This window comes from Rousettus aegyptiacus, unplaced genomic scaffold, assembly GCF_014176215.1.
Source record: "Rousettus aegyptiacus isolate mRouAeg1 unplaced genomic scaffold, mRouAeg1.p scaffold_m13_p_10, whole genome shotgun sequence".
Classification (NCBI taxonomy): Eukaryota; Metazoa; Chordata; class Mammalia; order Chiroptera; family Pteropodidae; genus Rousettus; species Rousettus aegyptiacus.
Window position 1 is genome coordinate 89,063,276 of NW_023416285.1, and position 22,605 is coordinate 89,085,880.

Sequence of the window (22,605 nt, forward strand, 5' to 3'; positions counted from 1 at the left end):
TTGGGCCGTCAAAAGAGCTGATAAGAAATGAAATTGTCACTCAATTCATGGCAACTAGAAGGCCAAATTATAGAATTATTCTGAAAAAGGCTGGCTAGTCTTCATAGTCCCCCAAATCAATTTTTGCTGAGAGGAAAATGATATAGAAAAAGTGAAATGCTAATGATTTAGATATAATATTCGGCAGGGGTTGAGGGGTGGAAATCTGGAAAAAAAGAAAATTAATAGTCTTATTTTTTTTTAAACCTATTAAGCACACAAAGCACTTTTAGTCATAATACTCATAGAGAATAAGAAAAATGTAATAAATTAAAATAGATACCAGGGAAATCTATAAACATTGTTATTTTGACACTATCTATTGAATAAAATGACTGTATTATGTATAGTTTCCTTTGAGGAGTATATCTGAGGTCTGGAAGGCAGGTAAGGTCATTGTTGAGTAAAAACTGTAGAATCTAGCACCGACCTCACAGGATGGTTATAATGAAGGAACAAGTCAATATTTATAAAGCATTTAAAATAGTGCCTGACACACAAAAAACCAGCCATATATATGTTAGATAAAATAAAAAGTAGCAATCACTAAATAATTTACTGTTTTAAATGAACTTGAATAGAATACAAATATGAATACAGTAAATAGTAAGAGTGATTATAGTTTGTTTAACTCTGGTCATAATCACACCGTTACCCACTATCACATACCTCGAGGGAGGCCAAAAAGTTTGAGAATTAGTGTCACAGTACAGAGCCTTAACAAGGCCATGAGTTAAATTCTCCTATTTGTCTGTTCACATCACAGAGAAAAATGTCACCCCACAGACACACCCTGTGCAAACCGAGACAGCATGCACAGCCAACGAGAGCCCACCGTGTGTGCCTCTTCCCAATGCCATGATCAGTGTTCAGTGGCATCACCTTGGTGGCTTGAAATCGGCTATGGTGAGAGTGCTCACATCAGAAAAACTGGCAAATTCTACGAACCGGGGCTTTTTACCCCCTAGAAAGACAGTTGCTTAAACATTGACCAGCACACTGCTGCCTGTCATCAAAATTGTATGCAGGTTTTCACCAAGTAATAATTGATAATACTAACGAATTCAAAACAAATATTCGCCCATTATCCCAGCTGGGATAGAGCTGTGGTAAGTTAAAGAAAGGCATTGTATTGTTATCAGGCAAATTCAAAAGCCCTAAGATTCAGTTTCAATTCTCTCCCTAACAATGCAAAAATCTGAAAGTAAATAACATACCATTTCTGGATTTTAGGCAATGTGAAATTGTAGACTCATCTAACACTGGACAAGAAGTGCTAAAAATCATTATCGATTTTAAAATATTCCATTTTTGAAGACTGTCTGAGAAAAGTTTCTCCTCTAAATTTTCTGATCTTCATCTTTTCATTTGGGATATTCTAGCTCTACTCCCTAGTTGATATCTGTTTAGACTAGGGAGTATGATTTAATGTACAATATATAAATAGAAAAAATATTTTATATATTTATATTAACATGATTTATATATATATAACATAATACTTTGTTAATATAGTAGATAATATAGATAACACATATTACTATAACATAATATATAATAAATTATATGTAATAATGTAATAGTAGATATATTTAAATAAAAAATGGTAAATGTGAAAAAGCATATAGTTATCTTATTTCCAAATATAAATAATTCTAGACTTTGAAACAGTGTGGAATGCCTCTCTTAGTAAGTGACTGGACACAGAGCAGAGCTCGAAGCCCAGCACAAGCCCGGACTGGGCAGCAAAAACGGACACCCTTAGGAAGGAGCTGATACGCTGCCTCGGGGCACTTCCCTCAGCTGTAATTACACCTCCTTGTCAGTGTCGTTCATGGATGTGCTGTTCTGCCCACGAGCCCGTGAGCTCCAGGAAAAGGGGAGTCTGCCTGCTCTCGCTCCCCGTGGTACTCGCAGGCCCCAGTGGAGTGTCTGGCGTGGGACAGATCCTCCACGAAGATGTGTGAAAGGTGGGAGGAAGCCCCGACCCGGAGTCCGCGGGCATGAGCAGGCCATGAGCACCTTGACGGGGAAAGGTGCACTGAGGCAAGGAAGCTACAGCGTAAAATCCAGGCCAAACACCACCCCCGAACCCCCATTTCCACCCCGCCCCCTAAGTCAACAGGAAGGAAGACTCTGGAGTCCTGCACAGAGACTACCACTCAGATGGTCCTCTGATCCGTGTCCCTTTAACGAAGACCACAGGACCGGCTCGGCTAACAAGCTCTGGGAGACAGTAGCAGTTCCTGGCTGGGCAGCCTGGGGACCTGCGTACTTCACCGGCGAGGGCGGGCCAGCGCGGCTGGGCACTGGGTAGCCCAGTGGGCTTGGGCGCACGCACATCGACAGGAGGTGGTACTGAGCGCAGCAGCAGGGGTTCAGGCATTTCAGAGGCTTCCCAGGTACTGGCAGCATCAGGAGTCGCCAGTCAGGGGACAAAAGGGCCAATGTGTTGATTCTGAGAAGACAGCATTTGTGAGTTCACAGGAAGCAATCTTCTAAAAACCCAGAAAGAGGAGGACTTGAGGTCCTAAAATAGTAGAGTCTGAGCAAAATGATAGTCCTATACATAGGACCCCACTATTAATAGACACGTCATGTAAACAAGAAGAAGACCAATGTGTGCTCGGTAAGCAATGTTTCACTCTCTTCAGTCCAAGACAGGCAAATCTAGATACTGAAAAGCAATGACCTATGCGTTTAATTTCAAACTGAGGCCATAAACTATTGTTGGTTAATAATGATATGGAGAATGAGCCTTGATGTAATGAGGTAATGCATGTGACATTCTTTACGTTCCCTTATTCCTATCAGTCTCCCACGAGTATTTATTTTGAAACTATCTTGTAACTCTCAAGAATCTTTACATAGTAAAATCGTTCATAATTTTTTCATGTATGGAAGAATTGACCATGAAATTGTTAAAATCATGTAAAGCTGCCCTAATTAAAGGGCGCCCCAGCTCACGATCCAATAGCACTGGATGTCATATGTCTTCTGGGATCACTACAATGTAGCGTTTCTGGCCCAGTTGACACTGACCTAACCTGAGAGAAGGTATAAATTAGAAGGTGCGAATCAGAAACTCTTCCCTTCTCTCACCCTAGTCTGGTAAATGGCGACTTATTTCTCGAGAAAGGGACAAAAATCCTAGATCTGACTTAGTTTCCAGAAATTTCTCTCCTCTAAACAGCATCCGGAAGGTATGAGAGGAAATACGTCCTCTCCTTGGCATGGCTCTGAACACTGTGTTCCTCATATGTACTCTCTAACCACATTGCAGAACACATCATGAAAACCCAGCTCACATACTGGGCTCATATTGTATAATAAGCTTTTTCTTAAAAAGAAACAAAGGGGAACTCAAAGTGCCATTCATTTTCTTCAGAGAAAATCAGCATCCTTTGAATAATAATAATAAAAAAAAAATCTTGTGGAATCTCTTGCATTCTATTTAGTTAAGATGAGATGAGTTCAAGGAAATCTGGAAACCAGGGTCCTTTAGGAATCTGGACGTGGCCTCTCAGCTTTCCACTTGCTATTTGTCTCAGTTCCTAATACTTCCTATAATCAGGGACTCCTGTGTAGTGTGAACATCAGAATTGCTCGTGAAACTGTAAAATATGACAGATGCCAGGCCTTAGGCCTTGCATGTACTTTCAGCCAGATATTGAACATCTGGCCATTTGACCTAAAGATATAATCATCTATGCTGAGGTACAACTGTCCTCTGATGTGCTGATCAGAAGGCAGAGTTCTGCCTACGTATTTTAAACCCCTGTGGGGGTTCTGATGGGTACCTGCAAGAAAGAGCACCCTGCGTATATGTTAAAAGGTGGTTCACGATTCACAGGAAATAGCTTAGACATTCTATAAAAATCGTCATGCCATTCATTCATTTTGAGATATTATGTTTGGTAAGTCAAGAGCAAGATGAAATAACTCAGAAAGTAGCAGATCCTTTTCTTTCTTCCATTCCTGCTCTAAAAACTCCCAGCCTGGATCAATCCTACAGTCGATGCCCAGATTTCTGAGTATCACTGAAGAAAAAATCACATAATCCTGACTGGATCCAGGACAAATTCCTGGTTTCCACCCTTCGCTGTACCCTAAGCATGGCTCACCCATCCATCTCCCAGTGCCTGAGCCACTCTTTCTATTCCCCACAGCTGTTACTTCAAACCATGCCCGTCCTGTTATAGATTATCTCCTTCTCATTCATCACCATTGTTCTCAGGAGATAACTCAGCTTCCTATTTTACAAAGACATTGATTGGGGCATTATAGGGTATAAACTGCCCCTGCTTTCTACCCATCCACTCCAATCACATTTCACAAATGTGAATCACTTGGAGGGCTTTAAAAAATTACTAGTTCCTGGATCCCATCCCACCTCCAGAATTATGATTTAATTCTCTGGGATGCAGTCTGGGAGTCAAAAAAATTTTAAGCCTCTTAGGTGATTTTAATGTGCAGCCAAAAGTGAGAACCACTGCCCTTAATTGGGAATAGAAAAAAGAACTCAATAAGAGTTTTATTTGTTTGTTTGTTTGTTTGTTTGTTTTCAATCTACATATGTCCAAGTCCTATTGCCAGAGATCCTCATTCAATTCATCTGGGTGGCTATAATTGGCATTGAGCCTTTTAAAGCGCCCTATTAAGTGCTTTTTATATGCTGGAAATATCAGGAGAAATGGAAACAAAATAGAGGCAGGGGTCTAAAAGCTTTGCCAGATAAAGTAAATAAATATACTGATTATCATATCTAATTTATCAGTTACCTGTGAATTAACAAATTTGTACCCTAGAGAATCCAAATTCTTTGTTCAACATTTAAATATGTAAAATTATTTTAGGAAAATAATTGACAAATACTTATATTGAAGTGAAAAAAGGCTTTTTAAGTATAATATCGAAGACAGAGCCCATAAAGTAAATATTGATAGAGTTATATTAGAATTAAACATTTCCTATATAAAAAACACTACAGTGAAATTAAAAAGCAAACGACTCTGAAATATATGACCCATTTATGACAAAGCTTAACTTCCTTACTATTTACAGATTTCATGAATTGGTGGTTAAAAAAAAAAAGAATGGACGTGCCAACAGAAAAAAAGATCAGATGTAAATATAATTTTTAAAAAATACAAATAACCAATAAACCTATGAGAAAATGTTCAACACAACCACTACTTTAAAGCAAATTATTTAAAAAAAGAAGTAAACTGAAATTGGCAAAGATGAAAAGGAATAAATTATCTAGTGTTACAAGTCTGAGGAGAACCTCACTGTTTTCTTATACTGTTTAGAGGGTAAATCAGGGCATTCTTTAGAAGGAGCCATTGATTGACGGACACTTATCAAAAAACCTTAAAACTCTACATATACTTTGAGCCAGAAATTTTACATCCAGGCATTTACCCTAAAGAAATAATCATCTGTGCTGCTGAGCTCCTGCAGTACTTGGCCCAAATCTCTGGGTATTAAAGAGACTACACAGTAGGAACTGGACTAAGGCCATTGCGAGCAGATTTATTTGAAAACCTTACACTGCCAACATCTTATCTGGCACCCCTTACTGATGTGGTAGTAGAAACCACCTCCTCTGCAGAGCTCTGATGTTTTCTACTCAAATAGCCTGCTGATCTCACCTCTGCTCCTGTCAGACTGGGCAGATATCCCTAATGTCGCCAAACGATCTTGCCACCCCGTTTCTGCAATTCCCGCCACCCCCTCTGTATTTTTCTGCACGTGCACCCCGTCCACAACAGGTCCTTACTTCTGGCGAGGACTATTGCCAAGGCGTAGGGACCGGCACGTGTAGATGCCCAGGGTCTTATGAGGACACTCTTTCTGCAGCCATCATCCTGATATCATTCGGCTGTCGTCCAGCGGCAAGAACTGCTGTTAACATAACTCTTTCTGTCCCCGGCCTCTGCTTGGGTAGTCGCCTCGCAGAGTGGCTTCAGACTCCCATACACAGCATAGGCTTCCCCTCAACGCAGACCACTTGCACCATCTATATACCAACTATGTTATTAGTTAATAAATCATGGTTCACTGATAGAATATTTTTCAGCCAATAAAAATGACATGGTAAAAAAAAAAAAGATGAAATAACAAGAATAATACCCACAACATATCATTATGAAAAAAGTAAATTACAAAATAGGTTTTCTTGAGGGAAGAATGCCCATCAGTGGTTGCCAGACGGGAGCGGGGTTGAGGCGCTGGGTGAAAAGGGGGAAAGTATTAAGAAGTACATATTGGTAGTTACAAAATCATGGGACTGTGAAGTACAGCATAGGGAATATAGTCATTAATATTGTAATAACTATGTATGGTGTCAGATGGGTACTAGATTTATCAGGGTGATCATTTCATAAGTTAAATAAATGTCTAATCATGATGTTGTACACCTGAAACTAATATATTGTTTTTCAACTGTAATTGAAAAATAAAAAATTATTTTAAAAAAGATGCTATCAGTTTTAAATCTCTAGTGTGTAGGAATATGGTTGATTTCCATTTCTTTTCTTTTTTGCTAATGTCTATTTGAAAACCTTTTTAAATAAATAAATAAATATGTACTATTTTGGTGGGAAAAAATAGAAAACATTAGAAATAAAATAATTCAAAATGGAAATGTTAAAAAAAAGTTAAGTTTTTTTATATGTCTTGGCCTACAAACCTATGTGTATGTACCGTACCAGTATGGGCCTGCTCTACCTACAAAGTTGTATTGTGTTGTGTTGTGTTGTGTTGTATTGTGTTGTGTTGTGTTGTGTTGTGTTGTATTGTATTGTATTGTATTGTACTGTACTGTACTGTACTGCATTGCATTACACTGTAATATGTTGTGTTGTGTTGCGTTTATTGTGTTGTGTTGTCTTAAATCCCATAGCGGCAGCAGTCACAAGATTTTGGATGGAGGCACACTTTGTCTCTCAATGGTGCAGCGTCATAATTCTCAGGGAGACAGGGGTGGGAGAGGTTGAGAATTGGCCACCTGAATTATAGTACTGCCTTAGAAATGGGTACAGCCTATGACTCTAAATGAGGTCTTACATGAATGGTTTTCAGACATTTGCAGAACTTTTTTTTTTCCAAATGAAATCTTACATAAAATATCAACTCCTAAACAAAAGTTGATCTGGTTCCAGTAGGAACCTAGGCATCCTAGTTTTTAGAGTAGTTCTAACAGTAGCTTTACAGGTTTCCAAATTGACAATTTGAAAATAAACAGTAATTGGTGTTAAGAAGGCAACTTCCATTCCAGGAACAGGTTTGTCAGTTCAGGGTGTGAAATCCAACCAAAGTTATTTTTACTACCAAAACCACACCCATTTATTACATGTACACCAAATACCTTAGCTAAAGTGAAGTTTTCCTTTATCTGTGTCCCCAAAGCACTTTAACTATTATAGCAGAGTTCATGCTATGCCAATGGGTCCTGCAGGTAGGACTGAAAATTTGCATCCTCAATGAACTTCTTTATGTGTGTTTGCATTCACTAGTTTACATGAGGGTTAAGGAATCTAAGTGGGAGCTGGGAAGGAAATCTAACGGGGACTAGGATTTGGGATTCAGACGAAAGAGGTAAGCCTGATGCAAAAAGAAATTATGAGACTCCATGGGAGAAAAGCTTCCTCAAAAGGAGCCACAACATCTACTGACAGGAGGGAAAATGGCGGTTTCCAGGTGAGTAGAATGGCCATTACTTGAAATCATTAAAGCTTAGTCAATCTTTTGGCACATATGCATTCTGGGTATAAAAGGCTATGTTTCCTAATGGAAATAGCTATTCCATTACTCTGTTCGGGGGTCTCTCCAGAAAAACAGAACTTGGTGGAAGGAAGTCAGTATTCCAACTGGCAGAGGAAGGTAATCAGTGTAAAGTACCAGCAAAACATCAAACAACAGCCCAGAGGCAAATAGCAGCAGTCCTAAGAGTGTTTAGAGCAGAGTCTAGCAGGAGTAGTAGGAAAATAGCATATTAAATTGTTTCTTCATGAGAATGAGGACCGAGAGGAAAGCAGGAGCAATGGGAGAGTCAACAGTCTGGACAACAAATGAGACCACCAGGAGCGGGAACGATATGGGAGAAGAGAGATGGAAGTCTTGTCATTAACAGATTCAGAGCGAACTAGGAAAATTCAGATGGGAATGTTAAGGTACATTCATTTGTACACACTTAGTAGCAAGAGCTGGGGACATACAGTCTGTGCATTGTGTTCTTGTTATTTGTTCACATGACGGGGGTTTGACATTACAGTGATTCCTCACTCAGCATCATCGTTCTGTGACTTTAAGTGAAAAACATGTAACAAAACTATTTTTACAGTGTTGAATGACACGATGTTATTTGCGGGCCTGCTGTATTAGGTACAAAGTACATCTGTGGCATTGTCATGCTTCAGAGATCTATGAACCTGAAACCACTCCCATGTGAGGCTCAGGCTATGAGCAGCGATGCATTGAGACATTATGGCACAGTAATCACTGGATACTCAGGTATTTCAACTGGTATTAGGAAATCAGCAGCAAGGATTCCCTTGTTCAGTGAACCCTGCTTTAAAAATAAGCATATTTCATCTACAGAATAACTTATTTTTTGACCTAGTAAGTCAAAACTGCTACAAGCCGACAGACATGTATGCATTTCAAACTATCTGGAGAAAGCAGAGAAGAGAATATATCCCCTTTTCCAACATTTTCTACAAGGAGCCAAATTATTCTAAACCTTGTTTGTCATCCACCCTTCCCTATTGCTTTGATTCTGAAGTACCACATGCAGCAAAACCATATTGACAGCATACTTATGTTCAGATCTATGAATTACAATTTATATGCTTATGAATTTAGGCAATGATTTAAGTTCCAGAGGAAGAGAATTCCTCGTGGATTCAAAATTCACATAACTTATTTTATTAGTATGCATGTCGGACAATAAGTATTGGAGACTATTTGAGTTAAAAGTTTGCGCAAAAGTTAAAGGTACCTATAATTGCTGCAAAGATATTTCGAGTGAATTCTAGTTTTTTAAAGTGTGATTTTAAATCAGACATTAACCCTCCTAAGTCTGAACAGAGAGGGGTTCCAGGAGGAGGCTGTTCAACTAAGAAGCAGCAGCTGTACAAGCCGTCCTGGAGTCTTCTCCTCAAGACTCACTTCTTCTTTGTGGTTCTCTGATTTCGATTTGCAGTGTCATCATCACTTCTGGATACAGGGAAAATTCCCCCATTTGAAAATCCGACTCACCACTTAAAATAAAAAATGTCAATAACTTATTCCCCAAAATACACATCTGCATTTTTTTAAAAGACAACTGTCATTAAAAACTTGGACAGAAAAGTTCATTCACATGGGAAACACAGAATCATTAAAAATAGTTCCATTTCAACATAGGTTTACATGTTAAGGAATCTAGAGAAGTAGCAAAGGGTTTGGCGAGTCCCAAATCTCCTCATGTTCAGACAAATACACTGGACTCTGGAAGGCAGATGTCACTTGGGAATTCCTTTTCCTCAACCGATGGCCACTGGCTTCCATCTTTATCTACTTTGCCACCAGTGTTATGTTTAAACAGAACAGTTCATCACCTCCCACCCAAGGACAAAGTGCAAAATATGAAGCTTAAAGTCTCAGATTTCCAGGTGGCCTCCAATTTAGTTTTATTGCCCAATTTAAGAAGCAAGAGTGACTGGAAGGGAGTTAGCTCATCACTCATAAGATGATCCTGTGGTCTTTTCCTTCCTGGCTGTAGCAGTCATGCCTCTTACTCCAAACCATTCTCCTGTGATTCACTCAATCTACCCCATCCAGCCCATCAGGAAGTGATTAGACGAAAACCACCCATTTCAAATACAAAATCTTAGCTACGCAATAACTGCCGTGTATAAACACTATGAATTAAACACAGATACCGTCACATGAAATTAAGTGAAAGTTGAAGAAATTTAGGACCAAACAAAATATTTGATTAATAAAATACTTTAAAAAAAAAATTTAGTTTTGATTGATCTCCTTAGAGGAACGTGACATATATTGGTTTTGTTAGTATGGTCTTCAGCTTTTGACAACCTACCATTAAGAACAGTTCTCTATGACACAATTTCAGCATCAAAGGTAGCTAAACTAAACTCTTTAAATATTCAGCTAAATTTAAGGTTTTAAGAGAGTTCCCCAAAATATAATTCTATAATAATCTACTTAGATAATTTTCTTACTAAAGTAAACATTAAATTTTTGGCATTAAATATTTGGTAAGTTGTATTCATGTATCAGTACTATGAGAATGCAAATAAGAAATAAGAATAACTGTCTAGCTATCAAAATAGGTTTTAAAATAATTATATTTAGATAGCTTCATTTGTAATCTTCTATCTGTAATGTTATCTCTCTAAGAAAAGTTACCATTAAACATGGTAACAGGGTGCAGAAAGGTGAATTATATGTCAAACTTGTTAAAAATGTATATTTAAAAGAATACTTACTCATTTGCTTCCCTCTAAGAGGATAGATCCTGAGTTTTTCAATAATATCAACCACGATCAAGGAAGTCAGAACCAGAGAGACTGGCAGGTCAGGCAAGGTGTCAGGTAAGGCATCTGTGGAACCACTATTATTCTTTCGAATCTGTTTTCAGAAAACCATTTACAAGCATTAAATATTTGTGCTTTCATAGTTCATAATTATAGTAATTACCTGAAAGCAGTGCTAAATTAATTATAGATACATTTACTAAAAGACTAGAAACTTGGTTTTCAGCTTCTCATGTATTTGACCCCACAAATTTTCAACCATTTCTAAAGATGTAATAAGGATTCATATCAATGGAAGAGCTTGCAGTTCAAGACAGAGCTTAGTAAATGCACGTGAAAATATAACAGCAGGCCCCTGGTAGTGGTAGAATAGGCAATTCCTTCCAACTCTGCTTCTAAGCAGAGCCTGAAAGTCCTAATTCAAGGAGCTACAGGGGCAATTATTACAGTTTAGGGTCTTCCAAGAAGGGAGAGACTAGGCAAACCCAGCTAGGCTTTGAGGCATTTCCTTCCTGTAGATAGATACCTTTTGTAGGTACCTACAAAAATCCTATGGCAAACATCATATTAATGGTGATATGTTGAGAGTTTTCCCTATGAGGTCAGGAACAAGACAAAGGTTTACTTTGACCATTTCTATTCAACACTGCACTAGAGGTCCTAGCCAGTGTAGTAAAGCAAGAGAAAGAAATAAACAGTATAAGCATTGGTAATAAAGAAAAATAAAGTATCATTATCCATAGACTACATGATTACATATGAAGAAAATCCCCAAGATGGATAAACTATTTCTGCATGCCAATAACAAAGAGAAAATGAGATTTAAGAGTGCTACCATTCAATGCAACCTCCATCAAAATTCCAAGTTTTTGTGGAAAATGACAAGCTGACTCTAAAATTTATATGAAAATACAAAGGACAAGACACTAGAAGAAAAAGTAAAAGATATAAAGATTTACTCTTCTGGATATAAAGAGCTATTGTAAAGCTACAAGAATTAAGACAGTGAGGTGTTGGCACAGAAACAGAAAAGTAGGTAATGGGACAGAACAGAAAATTCAGACATAAACCATGTATATATATGTATATATGTGATTTATAATAAAGGCAGCACTGCAGAGGAATGTAGGAAAACAGACTTTTTAATAAATGGTGCTCAGTCCAAAATAAATAGTGCTCTTCCCAAATAATAAATTAATATTACTTGGAAAAAATAAGTGGAACATGCCATCCTACTGTACAACAAGTACAAAAATTAGCTCTAGATGGATTGTGAATCTAAAGAGAATGGTAAAACAATATAGGACCCAAAATGTAATATAGAACAATATCTTCAGGACTTGAGATTATGACGAAATCTTCTCAAACAAGTTACCAAAAACACTATTCATAAAGGAAATCAATAAATTGAAATATTTTTCAATTAAGAACCTCTCTTCATCAAAAGATACCAATAAGAGTATTGTCACAGAATGTAAAGATATTCACAATACATATAATCAACAAAGGGCTTGAAATCTGAATATATAAACAATCCTTCCAAATTGATTTTAAAAATATAAGCAACACAATAGAAAAAAAATCGTCAAGAAAAAGTGCTCAATTTCATTCATTACTGGGAAAATGCAACTAAAAACTACAAGGAGACTCAAGAATATACCCATTGGAATGACTACAATAAAAAGACTTATAAGCAATTACTGGTAAGGATGGAAAATAACAGAAATGCTCATTCTCTGCTAGTACAAGTCTAAATTGGTATAAGCTCTTTGGAAAACTGGCATCATCTGTTGCAATTAAACATTTGAACATCTTCTGACCCATCGATTCTACTCCTACATATTTAACCAACTGAAATGCTTGCACATATGCACCATGTGACAAATGCAAGGATGTTCAAAGCAACATTATTTATAATAGCCCAAACTGGAAACAACTGAATGGCCATCAAATGTAGGCTTGATAAATGAATTGTGCTATGTTCATAAAATGACTACACAGGAATGAAAATGAATGGGCTACAGTTACACACAAAAGCATGAATGAACCACACTTTTGAATAAAGAAGCCAAATACAAATTAGACAGATGATGGATGGATAGATAGACAGATAGATAGAAAATGATAGATAGATAGATAGATAGATAGATAGATAGATAGATACATGATAGGTAGGTAGATAGATAGATAGATAGATAGATAGATAGATAGATAGATGATGGATAGAGAGATAATAATTTGATTTCCCTTTATAAAAAGTTAAAAAAAAAAAAAAACAAAGTAATCCGTGATATTAGAAGTTAAGGTAGACACCTCTGGGGAGGAGAGAAAGGTAGTTATTGAAGGAAACATGGGGTGGCTTTTAGACAGCCGGCAGTTTTATTTTTTGACCTTAGTGTTTACACAGACATTTGCTTTGTGGCGTCCCATTAATATTATATATTTATGGCTGGTGCACTTTTTTGTTTGTGTGTTACACTTCGGTGAGGAATTACCCCAGTACTCGCCTCTCTCACAACAATTATACTAATTCTCACTGCCTATTTATTCTTAACTTTACTCTCAGGAAATAATTACTAAAGACCAGAGACTGTGAAGTTTCCTAAGTGCTCTATCGCCAGTACCTAACACAGTACCTGGCATGTAATATGTACTTAATGATATCTGCTCAACATATGAAGGAAACATCACAAACTAATTTAAGTTTTCATTTTGGGGAAGTGAAAATCATATCTTTCACAGCACCTTACAAATAAATAAGATTTGCAGGGCATACTTCTTTGAATTTCTTGAATAAATTCTTACAGACGGAAAGGTCTGTCTGCCTATGATATTTCTGTCCTGCAGACACCTGTCCATTACAGTCCTTTTGAAGCTGCGCTTAGTCAAAACGTAAAATTATTTTCAAGTAAGTATCACGTGCAAAGTATTTGTCAATAGATAGATTTCAGGGTTTTAGAGTGTAAGTGGTTATTCGCCGGAATATTGTTCCATTCCATTTAGAACTGAGGACAAACATGAAAAACACCAGGGTGGAAGAAACAAATGTGGATCTACTTTCAAATTCCTTACTTTTAAAAAATTACTTTGAAATAACATTCCTGTCTTTTGCACACAAATACAAAAGTAATTTTTCCCTCATCAGCTGTTAGACCTTCCTCCACCACCTCAGAGGTAACAATGATCTTAGTACTTTAACTGTAATTTGGAAGAAGATTGGATAAAATAGACTTTAAGAAATCAAAATTCCATACCTCGATCGTTGCTATGGAAAAGCTGAAGCTGGGGAATGTAGTGAGTAGTACACACATCATCATAATAGGTCTCCTAGCAAAGGAGAAAAAAATAAGCAAAAGCAATAATGTACAAGATCAACAGTTCCTGTTACTTTTTGCTAACTTTGCAGTTCTTGTGCCATTCATCTATCATTTTTCTTAGAAGCTACTGCTTCCCTATTTCCATTTCCCAAATGCTTGAGTATGGCAAAGGGGAACACACGCAAAAAAAAAAAAAAAAAAATTAAATTTTAAAAAAAACGCTTGTCTAGAACAAAGGGGTGAGAGATTTCCAAATAAATAACACATCATAGATAACTGTAAGTATCACAATGCAAGACACATGACATGCAACATTTTCATATTTTATTCATTAGAATCCTGGCCCAGGACTCCAGCTCTGGTGACCAATGGGAAAAAAAGAACAGCACGGCTTCCGTAAGTTATAATATACCCCATGTTGTAAAATTGATTTTTCAAAAATTACATTTAGAGATGATATGTAGATACTTAAGGATGTCTTAAATTGAAAGCATTTGGATATTTTTTACTTGAACCAAAAAAAAAAAAAAATCACATATACATAAAAATCACCTAATTTTTAAACTTGTGTTTGGATCACGTCTTAAACCTTACAAAATCAATCAATAGTTACTCAGATATAACATGTATTTAATATTTTATATTATGACAGAGAAAATTTAAATATATGCTTAGCATCGTTAATTTATGGGAAAACAAAATAAATATATTTAAAGCTTTTCTATAATGAAATATTTACCTCTTCTTCCCTTAATTAAATATTTATTATAGTCATCATATTTATAGGATGGTATGTGTCTAAGCACAGAAAGCACTGGAGTGTTTCGAATGACTAAAAATTTCTCCTTGGTCTTGACAGGCATCCCTCTATTCCAGCCTGATCTCCGGTATTCTAAGTACAGACATAAGTTATGGGGTGGGATAGCCCGTCTCTCACAACCAGACTGGTATGACCTGTTAAAACCAGAGGTATGATGGGATTGAGGGGATTTTAAATTGTTAGCTTTGCCTCCTTTTCTGAGCCCAGATCCAGGTTCCTGCAGCACTCAGCTCTCTGAGGCTAGCTAGAGCATCCAGAGTCCTCTTCTCGGCTTGACTTCTAAAAGATGGAGAGTGCTCCAGGAACTACTAGTGTCCCTCTTCTGTATCTATGTTATCTTCCCTGATTATCTCAGCCGATCCCATGGCTTGAATACTCTCCACTTGCTCATGGCTCCCAAACATATTACAGTCTACATATACCGGCCTCCATCCTGAGCCCTGATTTTGTACACTCAACTGTCTACTTGGCATCTCCACATGGATGTCGAAATAGGCAACTCAAACTTAACATGGCTGAAGAAGAATCCACATCCTTCTCCATACTGTTCTGATCACCATCAAATCCTGTCTGATTTACTGCCGAAATCCATTTCGAATCCATCCTCTGCTAATATCGTGGTTCACCTACTATCATCTCTTGTCTGCAGTATTTTCTAACCAGTTTCCTGCTAGTGCCTCTGTTCTTACCTAGCAAAATTTTCTCCACAGAGTCAACAGCCATATTTTTAAAATGTAAAACACATCGCTGTCTTGATCAAAAATTCTGAATGCTAGAGTATGGGAGGAAGGAGGGTTACTGCTTAATGAGTACGACTTTAATTTTGCAAGATGAAAAGAATTCTGCAGCCGGATGATGGTGATAGCAGCACAGTGACCAATTAGAATAAAATTGAAACTAATTCCCTAGCTACACTGCTCTCCATGATGTGGTTCCTCTTATTCCTCCTCTGCTCCTCCTCACTTAGAATGACCTAAATCTCCAACACCTACTTAACTCTGGTCATGTTGGCCCTCTGGTTATTCTGTGATTGTATCAAGCTTGCCCCACTTCCAAGTCATATGCTGGCTATTGCTTTTGCCAGGGGCCTCTACTCCTGTACCTTCTATGTCTGGCTCCCTGTTGGCATCAAAAATACATATACAGGACTACCTGAAATTCTGCGGATCCTTTCTTTATTTGCTCATACCCAAAGTAAGTTCAATGGGAACAGGGGCCTCATCTAAATTGTTCAATACTCTATCTCTACCATCTAGAACAATGTTTTTCAAAGTTTTTTGAGCAATGAAACTTCTGGTAAATCCTGTGAACACTTCTCAAAACAGAAATTTTTAATGCATAAAATAAAATATATAGACTTATAAAACAAAGCAATTATGTTAAAAAAAGTTATCCAAAATCTTAAAAATTTTTGATCTTTTAATAAATATGCCTATCTACGAACACAATGTCTTCTTATTTTCCTTGGAGTACTCAAGATCTAGCAGAAACTATAATCACTCATAATTTCAAGGCAGTGAAGATCATAAAGCATATTCTGAAGTATCCACAACAATTATATGGTGATATGGAAAAATCTATGAAATAAAGATACAGGTCTTGATAATACTACTATGCTTTGTTACCAACAACCACAATGAAAGGAAATGCTAGTTTTCAATTAGAGTTTAGTGAAAATAAAAATGTAACTTGTTTCTCATCCAAGTTCAGGAACCTCATCATGCCAGAGAATGTCTGGCACATAGCAGATATTCAATAAACACTAAATGAACAGATAGAACAGTTAATAACTAAATATCAATCCAAGTCTCTGTTTTATTTACCCAGAAATAATGAAAACCTATATTTAGAAATCTTGACTTATTGCTAGCACATGTTTATAATTCATTAATGAGTGTTATGGGTTGAATTATGTTCCCCAAAAAGAGATGTTGGAAATCCAAACCCTTAAGACTTCATAACTTAATTTGGAAACAGAGTCTTTATAGAGGTAATAAGTCAAAATAAGATCATTAGGGTGGGCCTAATCTAACTTGACTGGCGTCCTTATAAAAAGGGAAAATTTACAGAAAGATATATATATATATATACACACACACACACATACATACATACAGAGGGATGATTATGTGAAGAAACACAGAAAGACGCCATGTGGAGATGAAGAGATGAAGGCAGAAATCAATCAGGGTGATATATCTACAGGCCAGTGAATGCTACAGAGTGCCAGCAAAACGACAGACTCTAGGAGAGAGGTCTGGAGCAGATTCTCCCTGACAGACCCCAGAAGGAACTAACACCTTGATTTCAGATTTCTAGCCTGAATGACTTCTGTTTTTTAAGCCACTTAGTTAGAAGTACTTTGTTAAGTCTGCCCTAGGAAACTAATACAGAGTATGCTAAGGGAAAGAGGGGGTACTGCTGTAACAAATACCTAAGAATGTGGAAGTGGGTTTGGAATTGGGTAATGGGTAGAGTCTGGAAGAGGGGGAAGGCATGTGATAGCCAAAGACTAGATTGCCTACAAGAGACCATTAGTGGAAATATGGACATTAAAAGAAATCCTGGTGAGACCTCAGAAAGCAGAGAGGAGGGCTGTAGAGAAACAACTCTCTCTCTCTCCCTAGGGAATACATATATTGTCAAGGGCAGAAGGTTGATAAAGAATGTCAAAGGCGCTTCTGGTGAGGTGTCATATAGAAATAAAAACAGTGCTATTGGAAACTGGGGAAAAGGTGATCCTTTTCATAAAGGTGCAGAGAACTTGGCTGAATTATGTTCTTCTGTGGGGTAGAAAGTAGAACTTGTAAATGATCAACTCAGATATTTAGCTGAGGAGATTCCTAAGCGAAGCACTGAAGGCGTGGCCTGGCTCCTCCTTGCTGATTATAACAAAATGGGAGAGGAGAGAGATAAATTAAAGAGAGGATGATTAAGTAAAAAAGAGGCAGAACTTGAAGGTCTGGAAAAATTTCAGCCTATCCATACAGCAAAACATGAGAGCATGTTCCCGAAGAAACACTGTGGAGGCAGCCTGTGAATCCACTCGACTACCTCAGCAGAAACACCAACAGCTTGCATTGAAGGGGGTCAGAGATGGGGCACAATTAAGGAAGGCTGTCAGACTTCTGGGATTCAATAAGCAGGAAATGGCTGAAAGAACTATCTGGCTGCAAATATATCATATCCGTCTAGAAAAGGGAAGGACTATAACAGTACTTCAGAGGCCGTTAGGGAGGTTCCACTGCCCCTGAAGTTCCCTCCTCAGATCCAGAGGCCAAGGCTACTGCTTAAGGCTAAGCTCCCATCCTGATAAACCCAGAGGATGAAGCATCTAGCCACAGTGGATGAGCAAGCCTTCAAATTGAATAAAATTTGCCCTGCTGGCTTTCAGATTTGCTTGGGATCCAAGATTCCTTCCCCCCCCCCCCAATATCTCTGTTTTGGAATGGGAATGTCTACCCTATGCCAGCCCCACAATGTACCGGGGAAGCACATAACTTGTTGCCTGGTTTCACAGGTTTACAGATAGAGCGGAATTTTTGCCCCAAGATAACTCCTATCCAGAATCTCACTCCTAACTGATCTAGATAGTTTGTTTAGAAGGTGAATTTTGGGACTTTGACTTCATGATGTTTAGATGAGGTTTTGGACTTAAGAGCTGATGCTGGAATGATTAAAACTTTGGAGATATCAGGCAGGATGGAGTGAATCTATTTTGCAGTGAGGCAGAGGGCAGAGGCAGGCAGTTATGGATTGAATTATGTCTCCAAAAAGAGACATAATTGAAGCCCCAACCCCAAGTATCTCAGAATATGACTGTATTTGGAAATAGTATCATTCCAGAGGTAATAAGTTAAATGAGGGCCTAGGGTGGGCCCTAATCCAACATGACTGGTTTCCTTATAAAAAGGAAACATTTGGAGATTGATACGCAAAAAAGAAGACTATGTGAGGAGATGCATAGAAAATGACACGTGTAGATGAAGGCACAGATCAGGGTGATGCAGCTATAAGCCAAGGAATGCCAGAGTGCCATCGAGACAACAGAATCCAGGAGAGAGGCCTGGAACAGGAGGAACCAGCTCCGGCTACACTCGGATGTCGGATGTCCGGCCTCCGGGACTGGGAGAAAACAAATTTCTGTTGTTCAAGCCACCGAGTCTGTGGTACTTTATAACAGCAGTCCTAGGAAACTAATCCAATGAGTAATGAAATTTATGTTAGAAATATCATAGACACTTCTTTGGAGCTGTACTCAAGCTGAAACTAATGCAAGGCTGAAACTACAGTACAGACCGGCTGAAGGGAAGGACTTGTGGACGTGGCTGAGTTCGGGTATTACCAGCAGAGCTCTGTGTGCATCTGCAGCAAATTGTCAAAACAAAGGCCTTTCTCAGGAGCAGGCCTGTGAAGACAGGTCTGAGCTCAGTCATGGTCAGTTAAAGATTCCCGTTTGTGCAGCAAGAATTCTGGCCCCGAAATTTCTCACAGAGGAAGCACGGTGAGTGGAAAGGTCAGATAATAACAAGAAACCACTCTGGTCAGAAATTCACAGAGGTTCCCCTTTACCTACATCATTAAGTCAAAGTTTGCTCCCCTGTCATTCAAGGTCTCCCGCAACCTGGCCTTAACAATCCAACATAAAATAACACTCCCACTGTACACTAATCCCAGGGAGCTCTCACTCCATGCCAAGTCTGTAGAAAAGCATTTTACAGACATCACTCAGATCCCACAACAACTCTGAAAAGGGGTATCATCCCTGGTTTACAAATGAAGAAAGCGACGATTTTAATTTGCCCAAGCTAGGTGAAAGAGGAGTTGCAACCCAGCTCTTTCTGACTCAAACTCATGCTCGTACCCCCTCTGGAATACTGTCCGGCTGATTTCTCCCTGTTCCCTCCTTTCCCAGCAAGCTAGCCTTCCTCTCTCACCCCGCTCCTCTTAAAGAGGTCGTGCTTATTCCTGTGTCGGCCTGTTATTCAGACTCATCACCCCTCTGGAATGTCATGCCTCTCTCAGCTTGGCTCAAATCCAGCTTTCCGTGTGAGACTCTCTCTGACTACTCCAAACCACAGTGCTCTCTTAGAAAAACCTGAGTCCACAAATCCATCTACTGAATACTGCTACGTGCAGGGCATGGTGGCGGGCGATGGGATGGGAGGGGGCAGGGAAAATGAATCAAAAAGGGAACCTTCCCTACTACCAGTACTAAGTCTTGATGACTCCCTTCTCTGAGCTCAGCAAGGACTTGTGGTACGTCACATACCATTTAGTGATTTAGTGCATATTGTTTTACATTACTTCCTAATTTTTTTCATGTGGAACTGTGCACTCTCCACAGTAGACTGCAAGATCCCTGAGGAAAAAGACAATACCTATTGTGGAGCCAGATACTCCCCTACAATATTCTGGGAATAATGCTGGTTAGAATGAAGAATCTGTGTAGGGAGGTAGTTTGGAAAAGTAGACAGAAGTCAGAGAATCGATGGCCTAGGATGCCAGGGTGTGTCCGAGAAGTGATGAGACTAGATTATCTGATGTCCTCACTGGATAGATCTGCCAGGCAATCAGCGACTACTCAGTAAATGTTTACTAAAAGAGGAACTGAGAACAGGAAGGAAGTTCAGATAGGTAAATTCATAGCTTATCTAACAAAACCCAAGAGCAGACTAGTGGATTCCTGTTGACTTGGAGAAGTTCTAGTAAAACTGTGCCATCTAACACATTTACTAGTAACTCTGCAGATGACACAAAATCAAGCTAGCATCCTGAGTGGCACGATCAGGATTCAGAAGATTGCAATTGATTTAAAATAAGGCTAACACCAACATGATGAAATTTAATAGAGATGAGGGTAAATTATTGGATTCAGGTTTAAAAAAAACAGTTTGAGTATTCATTCATCCATTCACCCATTCACCTAAAACGTTGTTAAATGTGTGTCCCACGGCCTGTTTGAAGGATAGGAGACATGTAAGACTCAATCCGGCCTTAAGGCACTTACAGGGTCGTGGGAGTTGCCTAAGTGCAAGATGAGAAACTGTGCCTTGAGAGTAAGTTTTTCAGGGAATTTTAGTTAATCACAAATTATATAACAAGTGGCACAGTTGCAATTAAAGTCAATACATAGTATCAAGAGCTGAAGTCACTGGCTGCATCATTAGGACATCGGGTATCAATAAGATCACATCCCGACATTAACAAGTCAGCCAGCATCCCAAGGAGACATCCAAAGGGTAAAGGATCCAGAAATCGCAGGGTGAGAATTAACTGATGACATCTAGACACTGGAGAAAAGACTTAGTGAGAAGAGATGTGGCTGAGCCAGCAGAGTGATGTGGCAATCTTCGAATATTTGAAAAGCTTACATATACATATACAGTGAGTGAAGAGAAGTCACCCAATGAAGACACAATTTTGAGACTCGTCATCATGCAAGTGGCAGTTTCTATCAGAGCCAATGAGAGTGCTTGCAAAGCAATGAAAGGGGAAAATCAGGGGTTCGTGGGTACAGCCCAAATTCACTGGCATACAAAGGGAGGGCAGAGGACATGAAGTCTACAAAGAAGATGGAAAGAAAGTCACATGGTGGCAGATTTTATTTCAATATAAGAAACAAGGAAGAATATACTCAAGAGGCACAAAAAGTAGTGAATTCACTAGAAGATCAGAGGTAGACTGCTATACTGTGAGCAACAATGTAGTAGAAGAAATCTAAGTGCCTTCCAGCTTCAGGATTCTGCAGTATAATGTCAACACTGAACTGTACAGGTAAGGAGCAGAACAGATTTTTTTGGGGGGAGGGGGGTGCAACTGACATGCAGAAAACATTTTTCAAGATATTACTCTGTCAACAAGAACTGCGAGGGAAACAGTGAGCAGAGAAGAAACAAAGGACGGGACGCCAGCTGAGGCTGCCCCAGGAGCAGTTAACAAAATGCTCTTCACGCTTCCAGGACCCATGATCTGCCACTGCATCTTAACATGTGAAAATCTGGGGAACCTTGCCATTGTAGGGAGGTCCTGGAAATAGGGGCCTAGTTGGGGTGAATGAATCAGTCTTGGAAAACCAGGAGCTGAGGGAAGAGGTGAAAGAGGAAGGATTAATGGAATCTGGTGACTCACTGCATATGCCAGGAAAGATTTGTTGAATATGCCGGGGGTGGGGGGGACAAGGAAGAAAAGCCTGTAGTCAAGTATCATACAATTATTAGTACTGGGTATTTAAGATGATGATGGACCCAGTGAGAGAAATGGGAGTGTTCTAAGAAGTAACTGTCAAGCACCACTGTTAAGTTCACGGTAATTTACTGATGACCTCAGAGGTGCTGAAAAGAGCAAGCTCTATTTCCTTTGGCATAGCGTGTCTGCCCAGCAGTACCCAGATGTTACTGGCACTGTGCCCATCACTTGTGTGTGCTGCTGTGGAGTAGTAAGGTGCTCTGGAGACAGACACCCTGGGGTTAGTGTTGGCTCCAGAACCCACGGGCTATGTGGTTTTTTAATCTCTGTGCCCTAATTTCCTTATTTGTAAAATGGGAGTTATAAGTTCTTACATAAATCTTACAGAACTAAAATAATATAGGCAAAGTGTTTACAAGTATGCTTGGTACACAGTGACTGTTCAATACATATTTGTTCTTCTTCTTTTTTTTTTTTTACTATGACTGCAACTACAATTAATATTACTACTCTACCTTAAACAAATCAACAGCAAAATCTCATTGAATATGTTAAGGACTTAAGCAAAGTAAAATATAATCCAAAATATTAGAGTCTTTAAAACTTGGAACTACCCAAGTTTCCTGACAGGTTATGTCTAAAGCAATTAAAGTCTTGAAAACTTGAGAGGATTCCTGAAATATAGGCCTGGGTC

General features: G+C 38.6%; 1 protein-coding gene across 3 annotated transcripts in view; it reads right to left on the minus strand.

The window, feature by feature from the left end:
* Positions 1–22,605, minus strand: part of TMEM236 (transmembrane protein 236) — a 51,266-nt gene that overhangs the window by 6,234 nt on the left and 22,427 nt on the right. For all 3 annotated transcript variants that reach the window (XM_016150629.2, XM_036228160.1, XM_016150628.2), the window contains 2 exons: positions 13,841–13,913; positions 10,539–10,680 (listed from right to left, as the gene is read on the minus strand). In XM_016150629.2, the coding sequence (XP_016006115.2) occupies positions 10,539–10,680; positions 13,841–13,913 (215 nt within the window). The remainder of the gene's footprint in view (positions 1–10,538; positions 10,681–13,840; positions 13,914–22,605) is intronic.